We start from the raw sequence: 19,630 nt of genomic DNA, 5'->3' as shown, positions 1-19,630 counted from the left end.
ACCAAAATCTACAAACGTTTTCTAAGTCCCCATGCAATGGAGGGAAGGGATGTCTTCAATCAAGTACTTTATTGTCTTTTGGAAATTAAATGTATTATATTTCCTAAAATTATTAAGTTTTTAACGTAAATGACACACAGTTATTACATATTTTTTTTTCAAGCGAAGTGAAGTTGGTTGCGACGGTGCTGCCCACTCGCGGTGCGGTTGCACGATGTTCACGCCGTGCGTAGGTTGGTTTCCGCTATTTTCCACTAGATGGCAGTGTAACGATATTGGTCATGCCAGCCGCCTTGGAAGCACCTGGGGCCCGATTCTCCTAAGTTAATAATGTCAAAATCTAATAGAAATCGAATCGCAATATGATCGTAATAGCAGTTTTAACCATATCGGGCATTCTGCTACTAATAAAAGACCAATCGTATTCGATTGACATTTGATTGGTTTGCGATTGGTCTGCTATTTTGGTGATTTTGGTCCATACGGTAGTTTGCTCTACAATCATATTGCAATAGTTAATCATTTTCAGACAAAATGATTCATTATTGAATGACAGAAAAGGATAAAAACGTTTATTTCAAAGAAAAAATAGCGGAATGCCACTTACGTTTCAATCGTAATCGAGTCGGGATTGGATCGCAATCGAACGTAAATCGATTGTTTTTAAGTAAAATTAGGAGAATCGTGCCCCTGGATGTAGTCTTCCAACATGAAGTAGCAGTTGTCGCTGAAGCCTCTTGAATATTGTGGATGTAAGGGGCAGATCTTAGCGAATGATCGCCGTATGATGCCGTGCGCTGTACGGATTTCAGCTACACGAGATATTCCATCCACTGACTCGACCCAGCTTCCATTTGAGTGGTGGAACATTCTCCTCCTTTTATAAGAACGAAGCTGTCTGGCGTTATGTCCTCACTGTTGACCTTCCTCTTTATTCGGGTTTCGAGCTCCGAAACATATTCCTTTGACCATCGTTGGCAAAAGTGTTGTCTGAGTTGTTGCACACGGTCGTAGCGCAGAGCACGTCGCGACGCAGTCAGAGGTTGGCCGAACAGGAAATGTGCTGGAGTAAGTGGAAGGAAATCATTCGAGTCTGAGGACAGGGGGGACAAGGGGCGGGAGTTCAGAACGGCTACAATTACTGACAATCACGACGCTTCAATAACACTACTAACAACTCTATCAGCACCAACGGATTTTTTTCCGCTGTCTGAAAATATTTGATATGGCTTGCCATGACGTGCTATGAAACGTTTTAATGATAAAATATAATATTGTGTGCTTAAATTGCCTACCAATGAGGGTTTTCTAAAATGGCGTCCACCAGGTGGCAGCACCGAGTCGTCAGGTCCAGGTAACTGTCAAAGTGCTTATCTTTACTATGAATAGTGAACGATTTTAGTGTTTTTTTTATTTTATAATTAAAGCACTGCATTATTGTTTTACTATTGAGGTTGAGTAAATAAAAAAAACTAAATCATATTGTGTTAACAAATTTTTCAACAAGCTTTTCCTTAGTACCAGTGACTTTTGCACCCTCTCTCTTAGCTCAATTTTTAGTTCGGAAACCTTATTCTGACCGTAGTCCATAATTAAATCAATAACACTTCCAATATAACAGAATTTCAATAAACAATAAGTTCGGCACCTACAATTCCATACTATTTGACAGCTGTTTGGACCAGACGCATACGTGGCGCCACCCGGTGGCAGAAAAAATTTCAAAAACCCTCATTTTAAGCTCTAGTGGTAAATTAAACAATTATATGCTTTAATAAGCTTGGCACCTCAGTCTCTGCGGTTCACTATATTCAGTGGTTCGGCATAGTCTACTTCCACACTGCATGAAAGGAATACTAGGTTCTCATCTTTCAGAAGGTAAATACTAAAGCTTAAAAGCTACCCAATGATTCTATCTGCATCCCAATAGCTAAAGCTACAGAGCTTTTTAAAAGAAAATGCATCTACGTGCATAAGATTCTTTGTCTAATAGTTACTTCATACTTTTGATAGGTAGATAGGTAGATATAGTAGCTGTCCATAGTTGAAATATGGGTTGAAATAAGAGGTGTACATTGTACATAGAGGGTGTTTTTACTATAAGATATTATTTCACACTAACTTCGGTATAAAGTTGTAAGTGTTTAGTTCGGAAAACACATTGTTGCCTTAGATTTTCAGTCATACTCATCCATCATGTTCAGGTTTAAACGCAACAGAAAATAAAAAAGCGTTGAGTTTTTATAGATTTTATTGATTTTTTTAATTTATGGAATAAATAAAAATATTTAGGTAATAAAAACAAAACTTTTGTAACAAGTTCATATTCGTGGCAGTGACTATGTTATTGCAGTCTTTGAGATCTTGCGTGATCACTGATCAAAAAATATTAAGTATTCGTAATTTATTTTGTAGCTTACTTAGTTTAAATTTTATTGTTAAATAATTGTTTTAACATAGTCAATGTATAACAGAAAAGTTTATAAAATATAAATTAAGTTCTTATAATATCGTGGGTTCGGTGTCACGCCCCTTAGAAAGCAGCAGCTGAAAAAGAAAACAAAAGTAAAGAGCCTAGTTCTTGCTTCAATAATCATAAGTACCCGAGTTTTTTTCATAAACATAGATCTTTCATTTATCTTTATAATTTATTATTTCTTTTTAGGTATTTAATTTATATTTTTAAGATATTTTTTTTAATTTTTGATCACAAGTTAACATTTAATTACTAAGGACAGTGAAAACACTGCGAAGTTCAAATGTATTAAAAACAAGATGCGTATTTTTTTTTTTTGCTAAACTTGGGTGTATTATTGGGTACATATTTTTAAATAAAACAAAATGGCACTTTAGAACAAGTAAACATATAAAGGAACTTTATGTAGGTATGTACTTAATAATAATGGTTTTATGTACAGTTTGATGAGGTGTATAGTTTTAATAAATGGTATTTGGTGCTTCCTGATGATTCAATGATTCGGCCACCATTGCGCGTTCATTGCGCGGCGTATCTTTTGATTCCTGTATTAACTGAATTTTTTATGGATGGTAATTTCTTAGCTTTCTTTAAAATGCGCTGTAACGTCGATCTGGGTGTATTTAATGCATTGGAACGCTTACGAATGGATTGAGTAGGATTTTCACGAACTGACTCTTGCACTACGTCGATGTTGTCTTCCGTCAACGTTGAATCATTGTTGTGATAAAACTCAAACACACAAAAACCACGGTCCGCTACGGTAAAACTTTCCATGGCGAATGAATTCCCAAAGACCGTTGATGCTATCCCCGCACCCCGCATGCCATTCCCGCGCGCCATTTAAATTTTATTCGAAATTTAGATTTCAAAGGACTTATGGGACACCCAGTATAATAATGAAGATGATAGGTATAGTTATGTCGTTTTATAATGCAATGTTACTGTTGACATATGTAGGTATTTCAGGTGACACGATGAGTTGCTGCAACAACGATACCATTGATTTGCATTCATAATGAAAATATTAATGTAGGTAATGAGCACAAACGAACGATGTACCTAAATGAAAATAAGAAACAAATATTTTCTTCGATATCATGGGAGGGTTCAAGTGCTAATTAAATGTGCATAAATATAATCTAATGAGATAAAGTTTTTTTTATATAAAAATTCAGTTGCTATAATGGTGAACAAAAGATCGGTGAGCTACGTCTATCAACCGTGTAACTACCACAGATGAGTAGGAACAACACGTGAACAAGACAATAGGACTTCAAACTACATTCACTTGCACCACGAACAGATACCTTAATATTGCTTGTTTTATAGACTACGCATAAATGGTAAAGTCTTGCTTAGATCGTCCACGGTCAACCGGTCTGCCACCATTAAATCTGCCGTAATTAGACATATGTTAGTAGGTAAAATTAATCTGAAAAATCTGTAAAAGGTCTATGACGCCGATAGATCATCAAAAAGTTAGGAGCAACGCGTTTTCTGCAAACGTCGCTCATTCAAATGAAAGTAACCAACCGCAATAGCTCACAGTCTTAAACAGTTGAAATGCTAATTCCAAAGTTAATTAATGGCGGTGGCAATCCATGTCGATGATATAGTAGTTCAAATCAAAGGCTATTTTGTACAGCTCAGAAGACGTCAATAAAGCTGCAGAGTGACGTTTTGCGTATTTACAGCAACCCACTAACCTAACGGCCTGATCGGGTGTTTGTCCCAAAGGAAGGTGCGTTTGACAGGCGACAGGTACGAGTCACGGATGTAGGAGGGGCTGCGGTCCCATCTGGCAATGGGCTTCAGCTCCGGCCAGTCGTACCAGAAGGGGTCCCGAGTGATCGCCGAAATCGGTAGAGAGGGGCTCGGGTTGAAAATGTCAGCCCAAGGCCTTCTTCGGAGTCCGCCAGCGTTGTACAGCGGTGCACCTATACGCCACAACTATAACGTTTAATGCCGGGACAACAGACATACTACAGCTGCACTTCGTCATCGCCCGCCCATACAGTGTTAAGTAAGCAAGCGTTCAACACAGCTGCGTGACACTGCCACAGTACTACAACGTTATTTACGAGTCCCACGGAATGCTATCATTCTAGTGAATTTATACAGAGTGTATAAATGGTGTCAACAAGTACGTTATGGAACTTTCCTTCCTTATGGATCACTTAAAAATTTTGAAGATTTCCCATAGTCATTTTGAAAAAATGGATGGTAAAATTTTTACACAGAATTGTCAGATGTAATGAAATATAGATAATACAGAATAAGTTGTCCACATTGATTCTGTAATAAATAACGAAGGACTCTTAAATAAACAGTATTAATAGTGTTATTATTGCCAAACTAATGAACTTTAATATTATTAATATGATAGTTTTATTTCTGCCTTAATGTCATGCGATAGTTTAGCAAAATGATTATTTTTTCATGTAAAAGAACACGTACACTCACTGAACAGGACTCGACAGAACTAGTAATTGTTATTTGTATATTATCTTAATTATTCATCAGAAAAGATTTTGTGAATAAAAATGTCCTGTTTAATTATTCACTTGAAAATTTAAATCGACATAAATTAGAGGTCAAAGGAAGTTTAGAGGTTACTAACTACAGACACTAGTCTCACACAGCTCTGAAAAATTAGATGCTTCTACACTGAACTGGGGCTTCGGACGTGAACAGTTTTGTTTGACTTAGAAGATTCCAATAACCCAGATAGAAGAGTGGGTCATGACGAAGATACAGGGTGTAAGGGTTGGGTCTGTTGCCCTTACCGTCGGCATCGTATGCGACCTCGCAGTCGCGCGGTGGGCTAATCCTCGGCTTCACGGGCGTCGGGGACCTCCCTCGGAGTGAGCGGTCAAAGTCTGCCCATTTTTCGGCTTCAGCGAAAAAAGGGTCGCTTTTGAACACGTCCGATATCCTCGCCGGCCACGCTCCTTCATGGCAAGTCTCATAATCAATACCATTCACAGTAACACACGTCGGGGATTGGATACAGAGTCCATTTACCACGTCGACAGAAACATTAGACCGAATAGAGAGATCACCTTCTTCTATTTATGAGTATTGTAGAGTGTAGTGTTCTTGTATGCCGAGCATGAATACCGAATACATTCCGGAGCGAATGTTGCTTTGCTCATATTTACAATGCAGCTCATGCAAACATGTTCATTTCAAAATATTGATGTATGAATATTTCATCTCTATTTCAGAGACTGGCGCACATTTCTAGACTTGTGTGTTAAAATACGTGTTTGTATTACTTATAGTTTATGGCAGAAATGTGTGGAAGTCTCGAGTGCCTAAATTTTTAAGTAAGAATGTTAATAATTTTTGTGCCAAATCATAGAAAGTATTCCTTAGCTAATCATATAATTTAAATTACAGCGGAGAGGTACTAAACTACTAAATCAAAACACGGGTTGGTCTTTTATGTTTTAATATAAAATATATCGTAGTGTTAGTTAATGTTCTTAAATCTTTGTACTATTCAACAAGTTATGGGAAAGTATAAAATTATTTCTACATATCGTAACAAATACAATTTAAAATTTCACTCAGTAAGAAAATATAGATTTTATGTCATTTTTACAATAGGATGTCGAAAATTGATATGGCAGATGTTAATGCATCAATTTATATTGCATGAAGCTCTGTTTATGTACAATTTTGAATTTTGAATGATTATTTTATTACAATGTACTAGGTAAAGTATGTACGGATTGAGATTCGTATGGTATCAGTTGATTTAGTTAGATACCAATATAATCAGATTTTACTCACTTTAACTCAATAAGATGTTGTTATAGCTTCTTGTATTTCTCTGGACATCGTCATACCACACGTATTAGATTCAACTGTGATTGAATCTTACAGGTGAATGGAGTCCCAATAAGATCTTACAATAACTGAATCCACGTCAAGTGCTATGTTCGGCTATCCCAACTAGAACTAGTCTTATTAGATAGAAATGTATGTTTAGCGCAATGTTGGTATTCCGTGCATAGCCTACGACATGGATCAGCAATCAGCCGAGATTCGCCTGTACTTTATTTACAATAACAATCAGTCTATCTCAGACACGAAAGACGACTACAAGTAAGTTGTAGAAGTAAAGTTTGTACAGATAAACCGCGGCGTGGTTATCCTAGCTTAGCCTAAGTTGTTCGTGCATAAAGTTGTTAGTATTTACCTGTTCCCCAGTGGGGCTTGCTGTCAGGCTCATATTCGATGCCTTTTAGGCTCTTGGGCTCCAGGGGTGCGGAAATGGGAGCGCTAAGGTCGGTGATGGGGTATGCCCGGTCCTTCAGGTAGAGACCGTAGCGAGAGGGGTACAGCCTGTCGATGGCTGCCAGTCTGTCGAGATGTTCCTGCCACGCCTTGTGGGCATCGAAGGGGTCGACGCCTCGTCGGATGCGCCTCGGTACGTGATATACTGTCAGTAGAAACGGAAATCGGTTAATCAAGCCTCGTAGAAAACTCATTAAAAATCCCTTAAAATATTACACCCAAAAATGCCAATGAATTGGTTGGGAGTCATTTTATTATTTATTTTTGTCCTAGAATCCCTTAATTTTAAGGATTTGTTAAATAAAATCATAATTAAAAATATGACCCAAAGCCAGCGTTCAATGCCATTTCTATCGTTGATAACACGACTGCTCAAACAACGGATTCGTCGATAGAATCATTGCAAACAAAACACAGAGGACATCACAATTCAGTTTTTGTAACCTTTTAGAGAAGATTTTCAATAAAAATAAAAATGTAGTTATAAATAAAAATAGAGAAATAGAGTGTACTGAAGAATAGAAAATAAACATGTCGTGTACACCATTCGTATATGGTATTTTATTGATTCAAGTATTGATACTTGCACCTATTAAAATGATAGGACGTAGGTTTCAATCTAAATATGTTAGTCTTTGATTAGTTTGCTGAGCCAAGCTTAGGTTTTATGAAAATGTTGGGGAAAATAAAATAACGATGATGAAAGTTATTCATAGAACTCACCTCTACATCAACTTGCCGGGAGGGCGCGATAAGAGAAAATCATTGTGGGCTTATTACGTCACAATATTAGTATTATTTAAGGGGATAAATAATAATAAATGTATCACCTGACAAATGCTAGAAGATCAACATACAGTATGTACTAGCGAAAATGAAGTCGACATAACATTCATGGTCTTAAGTGTGGAGTATATTATGTATAGAGAGGTGACTTCTATCAAATGACGCATGCGCTGTATTAGTACAATAAGTCGTAACTTGCACAAGCAGTAACATATACATAATGCCAGCTAGTATACATGAATATAATGAGCTAAATATTAATCATGAAACACCTACTTTAAAAAAATCTGAAAACGATTACATTAATACGATTTACTGTTATTATATCCCACAAATGACTATCTTTCTCCGACGGTGTAACTAAAGAATAACTAACTCTTAAAATAAACTGATCTGTGATTGTATGTTTTCCATGTAATGTTAAATCGAATCATCCAATTTCAATCTTCGAGCTGATGGCAGGTTGTACATCGTCGTAATATAATTTTTAAATTTCTTTATTTATAATATAAAACTTTATTACATAGTAAAATATAGATAGCAGAATAGCCCGCAATAACTTGGTATAAAAGTATTAAAAAACTGCATTGTTAGCTTTCAGAAAAATGACAATCATTTTTGAAAATGATAATTATGATGTTTCACAATGCGACTATACATTCATTATGTAGTGTTCGTTATTTAAGAAGTCCTGAATTAATCTACACTCTCCCGGAGACCTTTTCTGCTGAAACAAAACGTTGATACAGTTCTAGAACTGAAGCGAAAACTATGCAACCAGGTTGAAGTATTTGTGTTCCATTTCAACACAACAGTGGCTATGTATGAAGCACTTTTGTGTTAAAATATGTAACGGTTATTTAACCTTTTCACTATATACAAATTATTATACATAGTCGAACTAAATGTAATATTTACAATGAACATTTTAGCATTGGTTTCTGACATCTAATTGTTATTACACTTTTTGTTTGTAATTCTAGAAAGACTAATTCGATCGGTCTCTGTGACCGACTTCGATTGTCTTTGATTGCCAAATTGAAGTATCGGTGTGAGTGATGTACTTGCCAATCGATTACTTATTGAATCACTACCAACAGGTGATCTATCAACATAGTCTATTTTTGTTTTCTAATTAATTATTTGTGTTCTTATTTAATTAGCGACAATCATGAAAAACAATTTTGGTGACCGATTGGCAAGTTGGTTAGTGTAGCGTGTGTGCGTATGTGGCGATGTGTGCGTGTTTGAGTTCGGTACTAACCTGGCCTGTACGAGTCAAGGGAGCGCGGGTAGTTGTGGGCATAGATGGGGCGTGGGGAGTATCCGTAAACCTCACGGTGGACGGGCAGGTAGCGGTATCCGGGGACGGTGATCCTCTCAGCGGCGGCGATGGGGTCGTCGTAGATAGACTTGCTGTAGGGGTAGCTGGTGCTCAAGAGCTCGGGGAACACGCTACGGCGGCTGGGCCTGTACCTCTCCTCGGCTCTGATGTCTTCCGATCCTGATTAAAATATTATAGCAATCTTCAATACTTAAACTTCCTTCTGTATCACATTGTTTCTAATGTTTACTAATATGAATGCTTGTGTCCTTGTCCTTGGTCCCATGCTTACCTTTTAGAGATCGCACGAAGGATTGCCAAAATCTGGCTTTCTTCGACGGCGTCTCATTTCTGCCAATCATTTCTAAATGACTTTTAAACATTTTGGCAGTTTATGTCGTGCTCGTGTTCTGTAACAAAATGTATTTCTGTAAAGATTCGTTGTTATAAATCTTAGAATTGTGTTAAAGTTATGTGGAATGCGCGCCTAGCATGTGTTGTCAATATGTCAAAAGTTAACCTTGAGTTCGGCAATATATGTCTTTTAAAAATATGTCCAGGTGACATAATTGAGTACAATAGCGTGCTCGTGGCTCGTAAATAGAGCAATGACGTACGCGAGAGTTAGCAGCAGGGCCGCAAATAGCCGTCTCGGTGGCTGGCTCGTGTCGAATGGCCCGTGGTCTTGGACACTCGCCAATCTAACTGGTGTCGAGGAGAAACTTGAAAACAGCCGTTTTTACGAATGTCTACTCATTGCTCTGCTATTTTCGAGTTTGTGGCGACCTTGTTGCGAGTTACGATGTGGATAGGTAAGTCAGCGGCCTGCCGCAATTTCTAATTATGTAATCGTTGAGTTAAGTATGCGAAGACGAATTGATGGGTGTTGTACGACTCAACCTCGGTGTATTTCAAGAGCTCATAATTTTGTCATCGTGGAATACTAGAGCAATATTATTTGAAAATTGCTGTAACAGTTACATTTGAAATCCAATAAATCCCGCCGTTTAGGTTATAGATTTTGTAAATGTTCATTAAATAAACATAAGTTATTGTCAACATGAACTTATGCGCTGTGACCTAAGACAAATAATTGTCAACAAGATCTGAAATCGATCGTACCTACAAATACTTTTTCACAACAGAGTGTGGATTTTATTCGGATTATTCATTGACGTGCGTCATTGGTTTATATTTAGTAAAACAGAAACATCATTCATCAAGAAGCCTTTCAGTTAAGATCGACGTTTGTGTAGATAAGAACATACGCTTCACGGATCTATGGAATGCTGAACATTTTCTATTTTCTCCGGTTATAAACTATGCTAACGTCATTAATCTAATGTCCGAAATTGAAAAAGCTTTTCAGGTAGTTGTTACTTCATTGCCAACCTTTTCAAAGAAGTAATCCAGCTGTAGCTTACTTTCAATGCAGGTACAAATTGTTGAAAAAGAAATGATACTGGAAGGTTTTCCTAATGATAATCCAAATATTCATTTTTTGTTTGTCTCCTTTAAAACTCCTGTTATTTTTGGAGTTGGGTAACATTATCATCGCTATCAGAAAAGTGAAAGGACTTGTCGGAACTGAATAACTACAATTAAGCTCATGAAATTGAAGTAGTTATTTTTTATAAATTATAATAAATTTAAGAATTATGGATCAAAATAAAGCAGCTTCTGTTTATAAATCTGGTTAGGCTGTTTTAACTTTTGTTTGTTTGAAAAAATGCATTTGCAATAAGTAGCAGTCGATGTAATTGATCCACAATTGTTTTGCTTTTCAGTTTTACGATTAGTTGTCGTTCAAATAACTGCAGTAAACAGTAATTTAGAATATTGCTGAATACTAATCAATTAAACCCGCAATATCATATAAAAATGCTATAATTATTCAAAATAAAAAAAGTGATTAAAGCTTTTCAATGCACTTTTTCAATATCTTTGATCGAACGCCAATTGATTCCTGTGATCTGGATTGATGTTAACACCTATTATTACAAATTAGGTCAAGACTTAAGGCCAATGTCAAATATGTTTTGCTACATCCATTTCCATACTCCATTCCATAGTACTACGATTGCATAGTGCCATTGGTATCCGTAAAAAAATCCATGGTATCTAGATCAGACACAAATTGAAGGTTAGGTATGTAGGCACGAAGTGGATTGGATAAAAAAAAGCTAGTCGATTGTGAAACGGTTACAAAAATACATGGAGGCGCGTCGATTTGGCGGGATTGCAAATTTGGCGCGGGATGAGTGAGGCTGAAAATAGGCGCGCGCGGCCGGATCGGATTCACAGCATTCCCGGATCCGAAGCATTGTCGCACAGGTGTGCCGCGCCCTCCGCTCTATGATCTATGCACGAACTCACGTAACGTTAGAGGTTACACATACAGAACTTCCAGATTTTTTTTTATTTTCATTTTAAGAAGACTATTGAATTCGATGTTTGAAAAATTGAGCTTACATAGCATTTTTTATACTTTTTTGAAGAACAGTCTCAGCTTAATCTTGGCTAAGCTTATTAATTGCTTTTGTTTGATATTTAAATTGAAAACAAATGGATTTTGTTATTGAAGCTGGAACCTGTTCGTATAAATACACAATGGTTGTAAACTAGGACACTACAAATATTTCTTCAATTAATGGAAACCTAATATAAAATAAACATCACATTGATTTAGAAAATAACTGAAATTAAAGTTTCTTTGGTATTGAACACAGTGTTTACTAATATTCCTAAAAATTGATTATTTGATTTTCGTTTAATAAATATTTTCACCTGTATTATTATCGTCCACTGTCGAACAACGTGTGAGTAACTTACGTGCTGCTGAACAAATGTTACCCGGTTATCTCCGCTTATCTCGACTAATCACCCGCGAGAATACAAACTAGACTTAAGTCGAAGTCGCGAACCGACAGAGACGAAGTTGCAATTGCGCAACTTTAGAACGAGACGGCGCTACGCACTTGGGGGTGAGATGTGCGCGAACACCCCGCGCGGGGTTCACGCGGCCCAGCCCTTGCGGACTTGACGACTCAACACTGGGCAGTTTCTTACCGATTAAATAATGGTCGTTAAATAACACAGTTGTCTGGTTTCGTTGACGAGCCGACGTCGAGTGTCGGACCTGGGCGGGCGCGCACTGGCCGCGTCGGGCGCGAGCCGCACTTGGCCCGCCCGCCCCGCTCCCGCCGCCCGCCCGCCCAGACCATTCAATAAACATTTTATTTTGCCCGTATTTTACTCCTTATGAGCTTACATTCGTTCCCGGATGCAAACTTTTCTGGTAGCAGATTTTCTTATTATCATAACAGATGCTCATGAAAATTACATTAACTGCCGATTATATTATACTTACAATCATTTAACGATTGTGGAAAAGAAGAATTTTCCTCAAATGCTGAATTTTGCTCAAACTTATCTGTTTTTATTTTTGTTAGATACCAGAATACTTTTCTGCGAAAAATAAGTCAGTCTGTTAGCATTCTTTAGATTGAGTCGGTCTGCCTGCTTTGAGATTTCAGTTTTCACAACAAACTTTAGTATTTGTTTAATAACTTCATTTGGTGTAGAATATTCTGGGGAGACGATTAAAACCTCCCACATGGTAGGTATTATACATAGTTGATGTAAGTACGTATATATCGCATCGCCCGTGAAAGTACTGAAATAGCAACGATACGGCGTCCACCTGAGATTATAACTTTGTGGGTGATTCAACTTTGCATTCCACGTTAATGAATCCTCTTTGTTTGTAGACAAGTATAGCCTCTTTAGTGTAATATTACCGAATGTTTGTCTAAATATTACGAGACAAGATACGATGAAAAATAATACGAAATTACGTGCTTCTTTGGTACGAATTGAACGAATGTGCTGAAAAGGTTCCTGTGCTAAAGATTTCACTACTCTCTTTTGATGCGCCTCAAAGTGATAGTAGGTATTTGTGATCAAAGCTTTTTAAACGTCATTCGGTACATTCACATAACGAATGCTGTAAACTTTTTAATCAATCAATAAGTTTTTCTTAAAAACAATAAAATAGCAGACATCTACAGATTGTATAAAGAACGTTTATGTGCAATATTTCAAATATTCGGACGCAAGTCTAGCCAGGTATTCTAGTAGTGATTTTTCAAGATCATTGAAATAAAAAGTCCGCCTTTTTGTTGTACCTATAAACAAAAACGTCATTATCATAATCATAACAGGATGTTTATAGTATTATGAACGGTTTAATTTATTAGGTACTAGTTATAAAAGATGTTTGATGTGATTTATAATATTTTATTTTTGTGAAAAAGATTTACAAGGTCGGCGCCATCGGCGACAGGTGACCTCGTATTGATACACTTATATTTTTCTTCTTGAGTGTATTTTAAGATTTTCGGTGATACCGTTTGTAGGAAAGTTATAGATATTTAACTAGACTAACTTGACTTATATAAATAACTTTAAGACTGTCTTATCCTTATCTTAATTTATCCCAATATGATTGACCATAGTGCTTGCTATTTGTAAAAAGCCCGAACTTTCGCAAAAAAATGACTGAATGGATTCAAATAAAGTTTAGTGTTTAGTGTAGAATGCATAGATGAATCTGGAGTTGATAAAAGGTAAATAAAATCGTTTAATTAGAAAAAAGCTAGTATAATCCTCAAGATCGAGCGAGGTTTAATCAATTAAGCTTTTGGTACTCGCGAAAAGAAGTTAGCTGCGCAAATCTTTCAGTTATGACTCAATTATTTCTGTCACCTGTCGTTTCGATAGAAACTGTCAGTACACCTACTCTGGTGAACCGTGAGTAGGGCTGCCATCTCGAATTTCGCCAAACCCGGACAAACATATAAAAAAACCCGGACATTTGGCGTAAATCGCATTTTTTCCCCGGACGAGTCCGATTTTTTTAAACAAAACAAGACCTAATTTTTATACCATTTACTTAAATTCAATGACGTGCTACCTGACATGAAAAGTCAGGGCTGTCTCTAGGACAAAAAATAAACTGAACTTGTATAAAAAAAATACGAAGAAGTCGCGAGCGGATTGAGCGCAAAATGTTTTGACTGTTGGGGGGATATTACAGTAGCTAAACGTAAAAAAAAATACAGTGACGGTAACAAGTACAGAAGCCGCGAGCGAAGCGAGCGCGAAAATTTTTGAGTTTTGGGACATAAAAGTACCTAAACAAGTCAGAGCTTAGCGAGTAAGATTTTTTTTTGTTTGTTTGAGGACTCTCAAATTAAATTCGGAATTAATCACAAATGAAAAGAAACCGTGATTGGATCGATTGTTATATTGAGAACTCAAAAAGTAAACGCAGAATAAGTTAGAAAGAAAGAAAAACCTTGAGCGTAGCGAGCGCATTTTTTTTTCTTCGACTTCTGCCCTTTTGCTTGTCATTTGTAATTTTACAAGGCAAGCAATCTCACGTATATTATGTTTTCAACTCGTAGTTGATGGAGGCGAGGCAGGGTAGGAATGGTGGATTTAACTTTTGTTATTGAAAAACCTGTTTGACTTCTTATCCTCTCAAATCGAGTGATCGTCCTCTGAAATCTGCTGGCCATAGGCCTGTATGGCGTTGGCGTGGGCGCTCTGCGGCGCCTCTGAGCCCGCGGCGTTCGGGTTATTCGCATACCTAGCACCATAGGTAAAGACAGCCCTGTGAAAAATGTCCGGGTTTTCCCCGGACACTTCTTGAAACCCCGCCCGGACGGCCCCCGGACGGCCTCCAAACGAGGACAAATCCGGGGAAACCCGGACGGATGGCAGCCCTAACCGTGAGCATTAGCACTAAGGTTGCCCACATAATGTTTTAATGTTTTCCTCGACATTTTCAGGACAAGGTTGCCATTTTATTATTATTTTACATTTTCATTAAACTATGTCTACTAAGGGTTGATGGTTTTCTCTAGTTATGAGCTATTAGTAAGACAAAATAAATTCAAGTTAAATAGGATGGAAAGCGAGCGCTTTCCCTGAAATGGAGTAGATGCAACAATATGAAGTAACGAATAATAACGTATCTTTAAATCAGGCTTATAAGAATGTGCCTTTAAAACAACCCGTTTTTAAGTATTTTGTGTTATATTTTAATACCTACCAAAACCCAGATGTTTGAAAACAATTTTTCACGGCTAATCTCTTGAGAATTTTCTGTTTAATTTTCTAGTCTTGCAAGACGTATTTTTTGTCACGTTTTACACGTGTATTTAGCAGGGTTGTAACACTTCCAACACTGGAATTAAGTATTTTCTGTTTTAGAATTCTATGATCTCTGAAAGGCGAATCGGTCACCTCGTTTCATGAGTGACCTGCGATCCTGACGCACGAAAGCTCTAGTACGTCATACACTGGAACATTTCATTCACAGAAACCTGCTCCATTTCCTTTTTACGATTGTTATGTTATGAGTGTGTCGTGTTTACATTGGATAACCCTACTTATTTAGGTATGTGTGTTGTCTGGTTGTATGCCGTCATGCGTCCCACGTGCATCACCCTGAAACATCACGTTTTATCGAATTTTGGCCCGCATTCAACTGGTTTATAAATAGATTTGCTATAAACAACTGAAGATCGGACAACTTCCGATGGTAGGCATATTCTATTTCCTTTGTTGTCACGACACGTCGCGTTCGTATTTTTTCAGTTGTAAGGTGCACACGTAGCTGGCTAGACTATGCTTGTGATGTAATGTAACTTTTTTAGAACATTTTTGAATCATTATTATGTGATCAAGGAAAGTAGAAGTGCTGTGAGGTCTTTGCCCTTCGAGAGGCTATCGCGAGCTAATAATAATATGGTGCTGTGTTCCAGCCTGACCTTGCCGGGTTCGTTTGGGACAAATTTGTCATATGTGACCGTCGTAAAAGCTGACGAAGGGATTATATCGGGAGGTGGAAATGTTGTCACGGTCTCATGTTTACTAACACCTTAGCGAAACGAATTTACAGAATTTAACGTACTGTAACTTTGTTTACGTCAATAAAATATTCAAATTAAAGTATTTTTTTATAATTTTCTGTTATTAATAACACTTGTATAATATTGAGATTTGTGAGATATTGAGAAAAAAACAATGAAACTCTGAAAATAGCAATGATCTCAGGAATTTAGCATCTAGATATAAAAATATCGTAAATTATTTTCTCTAGATACCTTTTGTTATTGCCAAGCACAATTATAAAGTCTGGCCTAAAATTACTACGAGCTGTTCAAACATACACACAATTATACTCAACCTATAGATATTATTAGAATGTTGGGAACTTCGGAAAACTCGGGAATGAGCCGCCTAGTTGTCGTTTTTCAATCGTAACAAATCTTTACGGATTTCAAATCGAAACAATATTATGTATGTACCTATCATTAATTTATGAATAACCAAACCTTTCAGTATAGTTTTTTGCAAAATAATCACTTCAGCAAGTGCGGGAAATAAGTACTTTTGAAAACACAAATAAAACTCCGGCTTATTAGAGCTTAATTCTGGAAAATTCAGCTAAACCTACACTTCCTTTCACAAGATTCTATCTCAAGGGTAACAGTTAAGAATCTATAGACGAGAAGATAGACTTTTTATCTACTTGGTGGCAAAGTTGTCGAAGAACAGAGCTTCATGCATTAACATATAAGAAGATTTATTGTAATTTATTTTCTCGTTTTTTTTTTAGAAAATCAACTGTTTAAAATTTTTTGATAACACTATTTACACTGCTCATTATTTTATGTCCGAAGTTCATGTTTACAAAATTAGTTGAAACTAAAAACAGTACCATTTGTCATCGCAACAAAAATATTTTAATGCCAAAGACAAATGAAGCATTCGTCCTTTCATGACGTTTAACTCATTTGCTACATTTCGAAGTTCAAATGGGGGTGTAAAGGGTGAAAATGTCTTTTGTCAGACAGTGTTAAGGTACGTTTTCAATGCCAGCTACCGACCGCAAGTGCCACGCACTGTTTGTATGTATTTACGTGAAACCGTTTTGGATCGAAGATTCAGCAGCACGTACAATCGCCCTCAGCTATCGACCGATGTCTTGCAGTCGCTGCAAGTGCGGTCGGCAATTGCAGGCGACAGTTAGCTTTCAAAGCTCCCCTTTACAATCGGTTAGCGACATCTCATCTACGAAGCAAGCATTACCACGGTGACGACACTCATTTGTTTTATTTATACACCTACGAGTACATATTTCTATCACCTTAGATTCTCAGCAGCAAGCGAACTAGCCAAAACATTTAAGATATAAATGATGCAAGTTGCGAGTAGATAAAATAGTAATTAATACACGTAGATAATTATATAGGCTGTAATTTATTTTTGTCTGTGACTATTTGTCCAAACATCTAGGTATCGTTAATTATTGAAACGCTAATCGTCTCATTATTTTATTGTTCAATAGCGTTTAATTGTCAGCTTTGTTATGATTAATTAAACATTCGTTTAGATTTAAATGGGCCGAGGCAATATGGCTTAGAGATTATAAACATATAACAAAATAACATTAAAAGTTTGAATTAAGAGTTATTTTTGAATGGCAGCAAACTTTTAAATTGCCAGTCTGTGCATCTGCAGAAGTATGGAAAGGAATTAGATGATAGATAGATGCTTTAGGATCAATTAATGGAATGGAATCGCCCAGGATTACTTGGAATAAAATCATGACTGGTTAATTGCTGGTGTCGTATATACAATTTTGATGAAAATGTTGGGAAAAGGCGAGATTTTGTATGTAAGAGTGACTATGTGATCAAAACGATAACTCTATCGTGTTTTTAGATCATAACATAACCGATGAAGTAATAATTGCCGATATATAGTAGATACGTATACCGGCAATTACACTGTACATTATTATCTATAGAGAAGCAAAACCATTTTTTTCTTTCCATACTCGGAACATTCATTACACTTCATAACATGATGTTCTTTATGATCAGCAACTTTCATATTAAAACTGTTTGTATCAGTATGTTGATACGTTTATGGGATGTAACCCATCAATTTTTATGATACGCTTTACATAGTTTCAGTCATGACATAACATTTTGGCAAGTTAGCAATATCTGAATGACTGACGATTCGCATTTGTCGTCGTAAATGAAAACGACCGAATCGTTTTAAAAACAAAAGGTATCTTAGAATGTCTGTGGTATTTCGAAAAATAAATATGTACTAGTCGTTTTCCCGCGGTTTCACACGGGTCTCTTGGGAACTTACTGCCCGAATCGGACTAAAATATAGTCCATGTTACTTGAAGATAGTGTAGGTTTCCAATTTTTCAATATTTTCAGAGCCTTTATAAACCAACGGTTAAAATATTTTTGTTATTATATATTATTAGTATGCATAAGTAAAGACTATGCTATCGTTTCTACTTACACTCTGAAGAAGACGTGTTCTGATGTAATAGTATAAATAGATTGAACAGCAAATAAACTATAGCTTGTTTCGTTACAGAAATAATGATACTAAACAGATGCAGATAGCTCGGTTACAAAGATATACTATCTGTTGACACACGAACAGACAACTTTATAGCAAACTCGATCGCCACCTTGTCTTATTTATAGGATTAGAAAGAGATGGCACGAAGAGAATTTGTTTATTTTTCTTCGGAAATTTCCAATAAAGGAATGTGAAATTGGCTCTTGCATCGTAAGTGCACATGATGTAAATCGTCTTACCTTTTATGGTATCTGAATTTTTGATGGTCACCTTGAATAATTTGTTAATATCAGTTGTCGAAATGAAAGAATAAAAGCATTTTACGATACAACACGCAAATTAAGTAGCTCTTTATACACGATATTTCGGAAAAGCTTTACAACACCAATTTCGGTGAGAGTGTAGTCTTTTGATGTGCCTAAGAGCCATACAATTCTTCATCATCTTCATTGATTATACTGATACACTTCCTACTTATTAAAATGTAGCTTGGTTATATTAATTAAACTGATTTTACTCACTAATTGATATTTTGATAGAAAGAAAAGCTTTGTGAAAAATCTACCCTGCCAAAACTCATTGCTCACATTTCCTGAAAGCTACCATGTTTAATAACTTCCATGACATTGTCAAGTAAAAACGGTTGCCTACACCCGCGGCTACACCGTTCATTTTACTATCAATAAACGTCGCACAAAATCTGTTTAAACAATAAATCATCTGCGCAATGCGGAACGTAACACCAGCAACTAGAAATGTTTCAGGAACCTAATCGATGCTAATTATATGGCGTGCAGTTCACCACAACAAGCTCTGCACATGTTTATCTAGAAATTTCTAAGAACTTCTAACGTTGAGTACCACTTACCAAAGAGTGATTAAATTCCGTCTAATTTGGAGTTATGGCCGACAATCTCTCTTGCGAATCGAGCGTGTCTTTTGCTATAAAAGCAATTGGAGTGTTGAAATACGACTTAATTATGGATGATGTTGTTAGTTTTCTCTGAATTAGTTTAGGTTTAGTGTCATCATAAATAGGAAGATGCTTCCTGGGTTCAAACGCTGGTCCAAGCGATTTTTGATAATTGAAATCCCGTTTGGAGGTGTGAGACTTGCTTCTTTGTAACATGAGTGAATTTAAATTATTTTGGCTTTTATCAGTTAAAATTTTAAAATATCGTAACCGTGTTATGTGTGAACACCTTAGCCAGAACATATGATACACAGTTCGGTCGCAAACCTTGGCAATGAAAGTATTGGGAGTGGAC

At 36.6% G+C, this 19,630-nt stretch overlaps 1 protein-coding gene across 11 annotated transcripts; it reads right to left on the bottom strand.

Annotated features, from left to right (window-relative positions):
- Positions 1-2,233: 2,233 nt before the first annotated feature.
- On the bottom strand, positions 2,234-18,443 carry LOC110383210 (uncharacterized). 11 transcript variants are annotated; one of them, XM_049844525.2, is made up of 8 exons: positions 18,297-18,443; positions 9,187-9,304; positions 8,835-9,074; positions 6,687-6,929; positions 5,266-5,430; positions 4,186-4,416; positions 3,787-3,873; positions 2,234-2,547 (listed from the first exon to the last, which is right to left on the bottom strand). In XM_049844525.2, exons 2-7 carry the CDS (start codon positions 9,275-9,277, stop codon positions 3,803-3,805), a joined length of 1,041 nt encoding a protein of 346 aa, XP_049700482.1. In that variant the 5' UTR covers positions 9,278-9,304; positions 18,297-18,443; the 3' UTR covers positions 2,234-2,547; positions 3,787-3,802. The 11 variants fall into 11 exon arrangements, with proteins under 11 accessions (XP_049700482.1, XP_021199630.1, XP_021199632.1 ...); XM_021343955.3 differs by lacking the exon at positions 18,297-18,443 and adding an exon at positions 11,964-12,107; XM_021343957.3 differs by lacking the exon at positions 18,297-18,443 and adding an exon at positions 11,727-11,883.
- Positions 18,444-19,630: the final 1,187 nt, after the last annotated feature.

The sequence above is a fragment of the Helicoverpa armigera genome, chromosome 16 (genome assembly GCF_030705265.1).
Source record: "Helicoverpa armigera isolate CAAS_96S chromosome 16, ASM3070526v1, whole genome shotgun sequence".
Lineage (NCBI taxonomy): Eukaryota > Metazoa > Arthropoda > Insecta > Lepidoptera > Noctuidae > Helicoverpa > Helicoverpa armigera.
The sequence above is the reverse complement of the archived record's forward strand: the minus strand, read 5'-3'. Positions and strand labels throughout refer to the sequence as shown.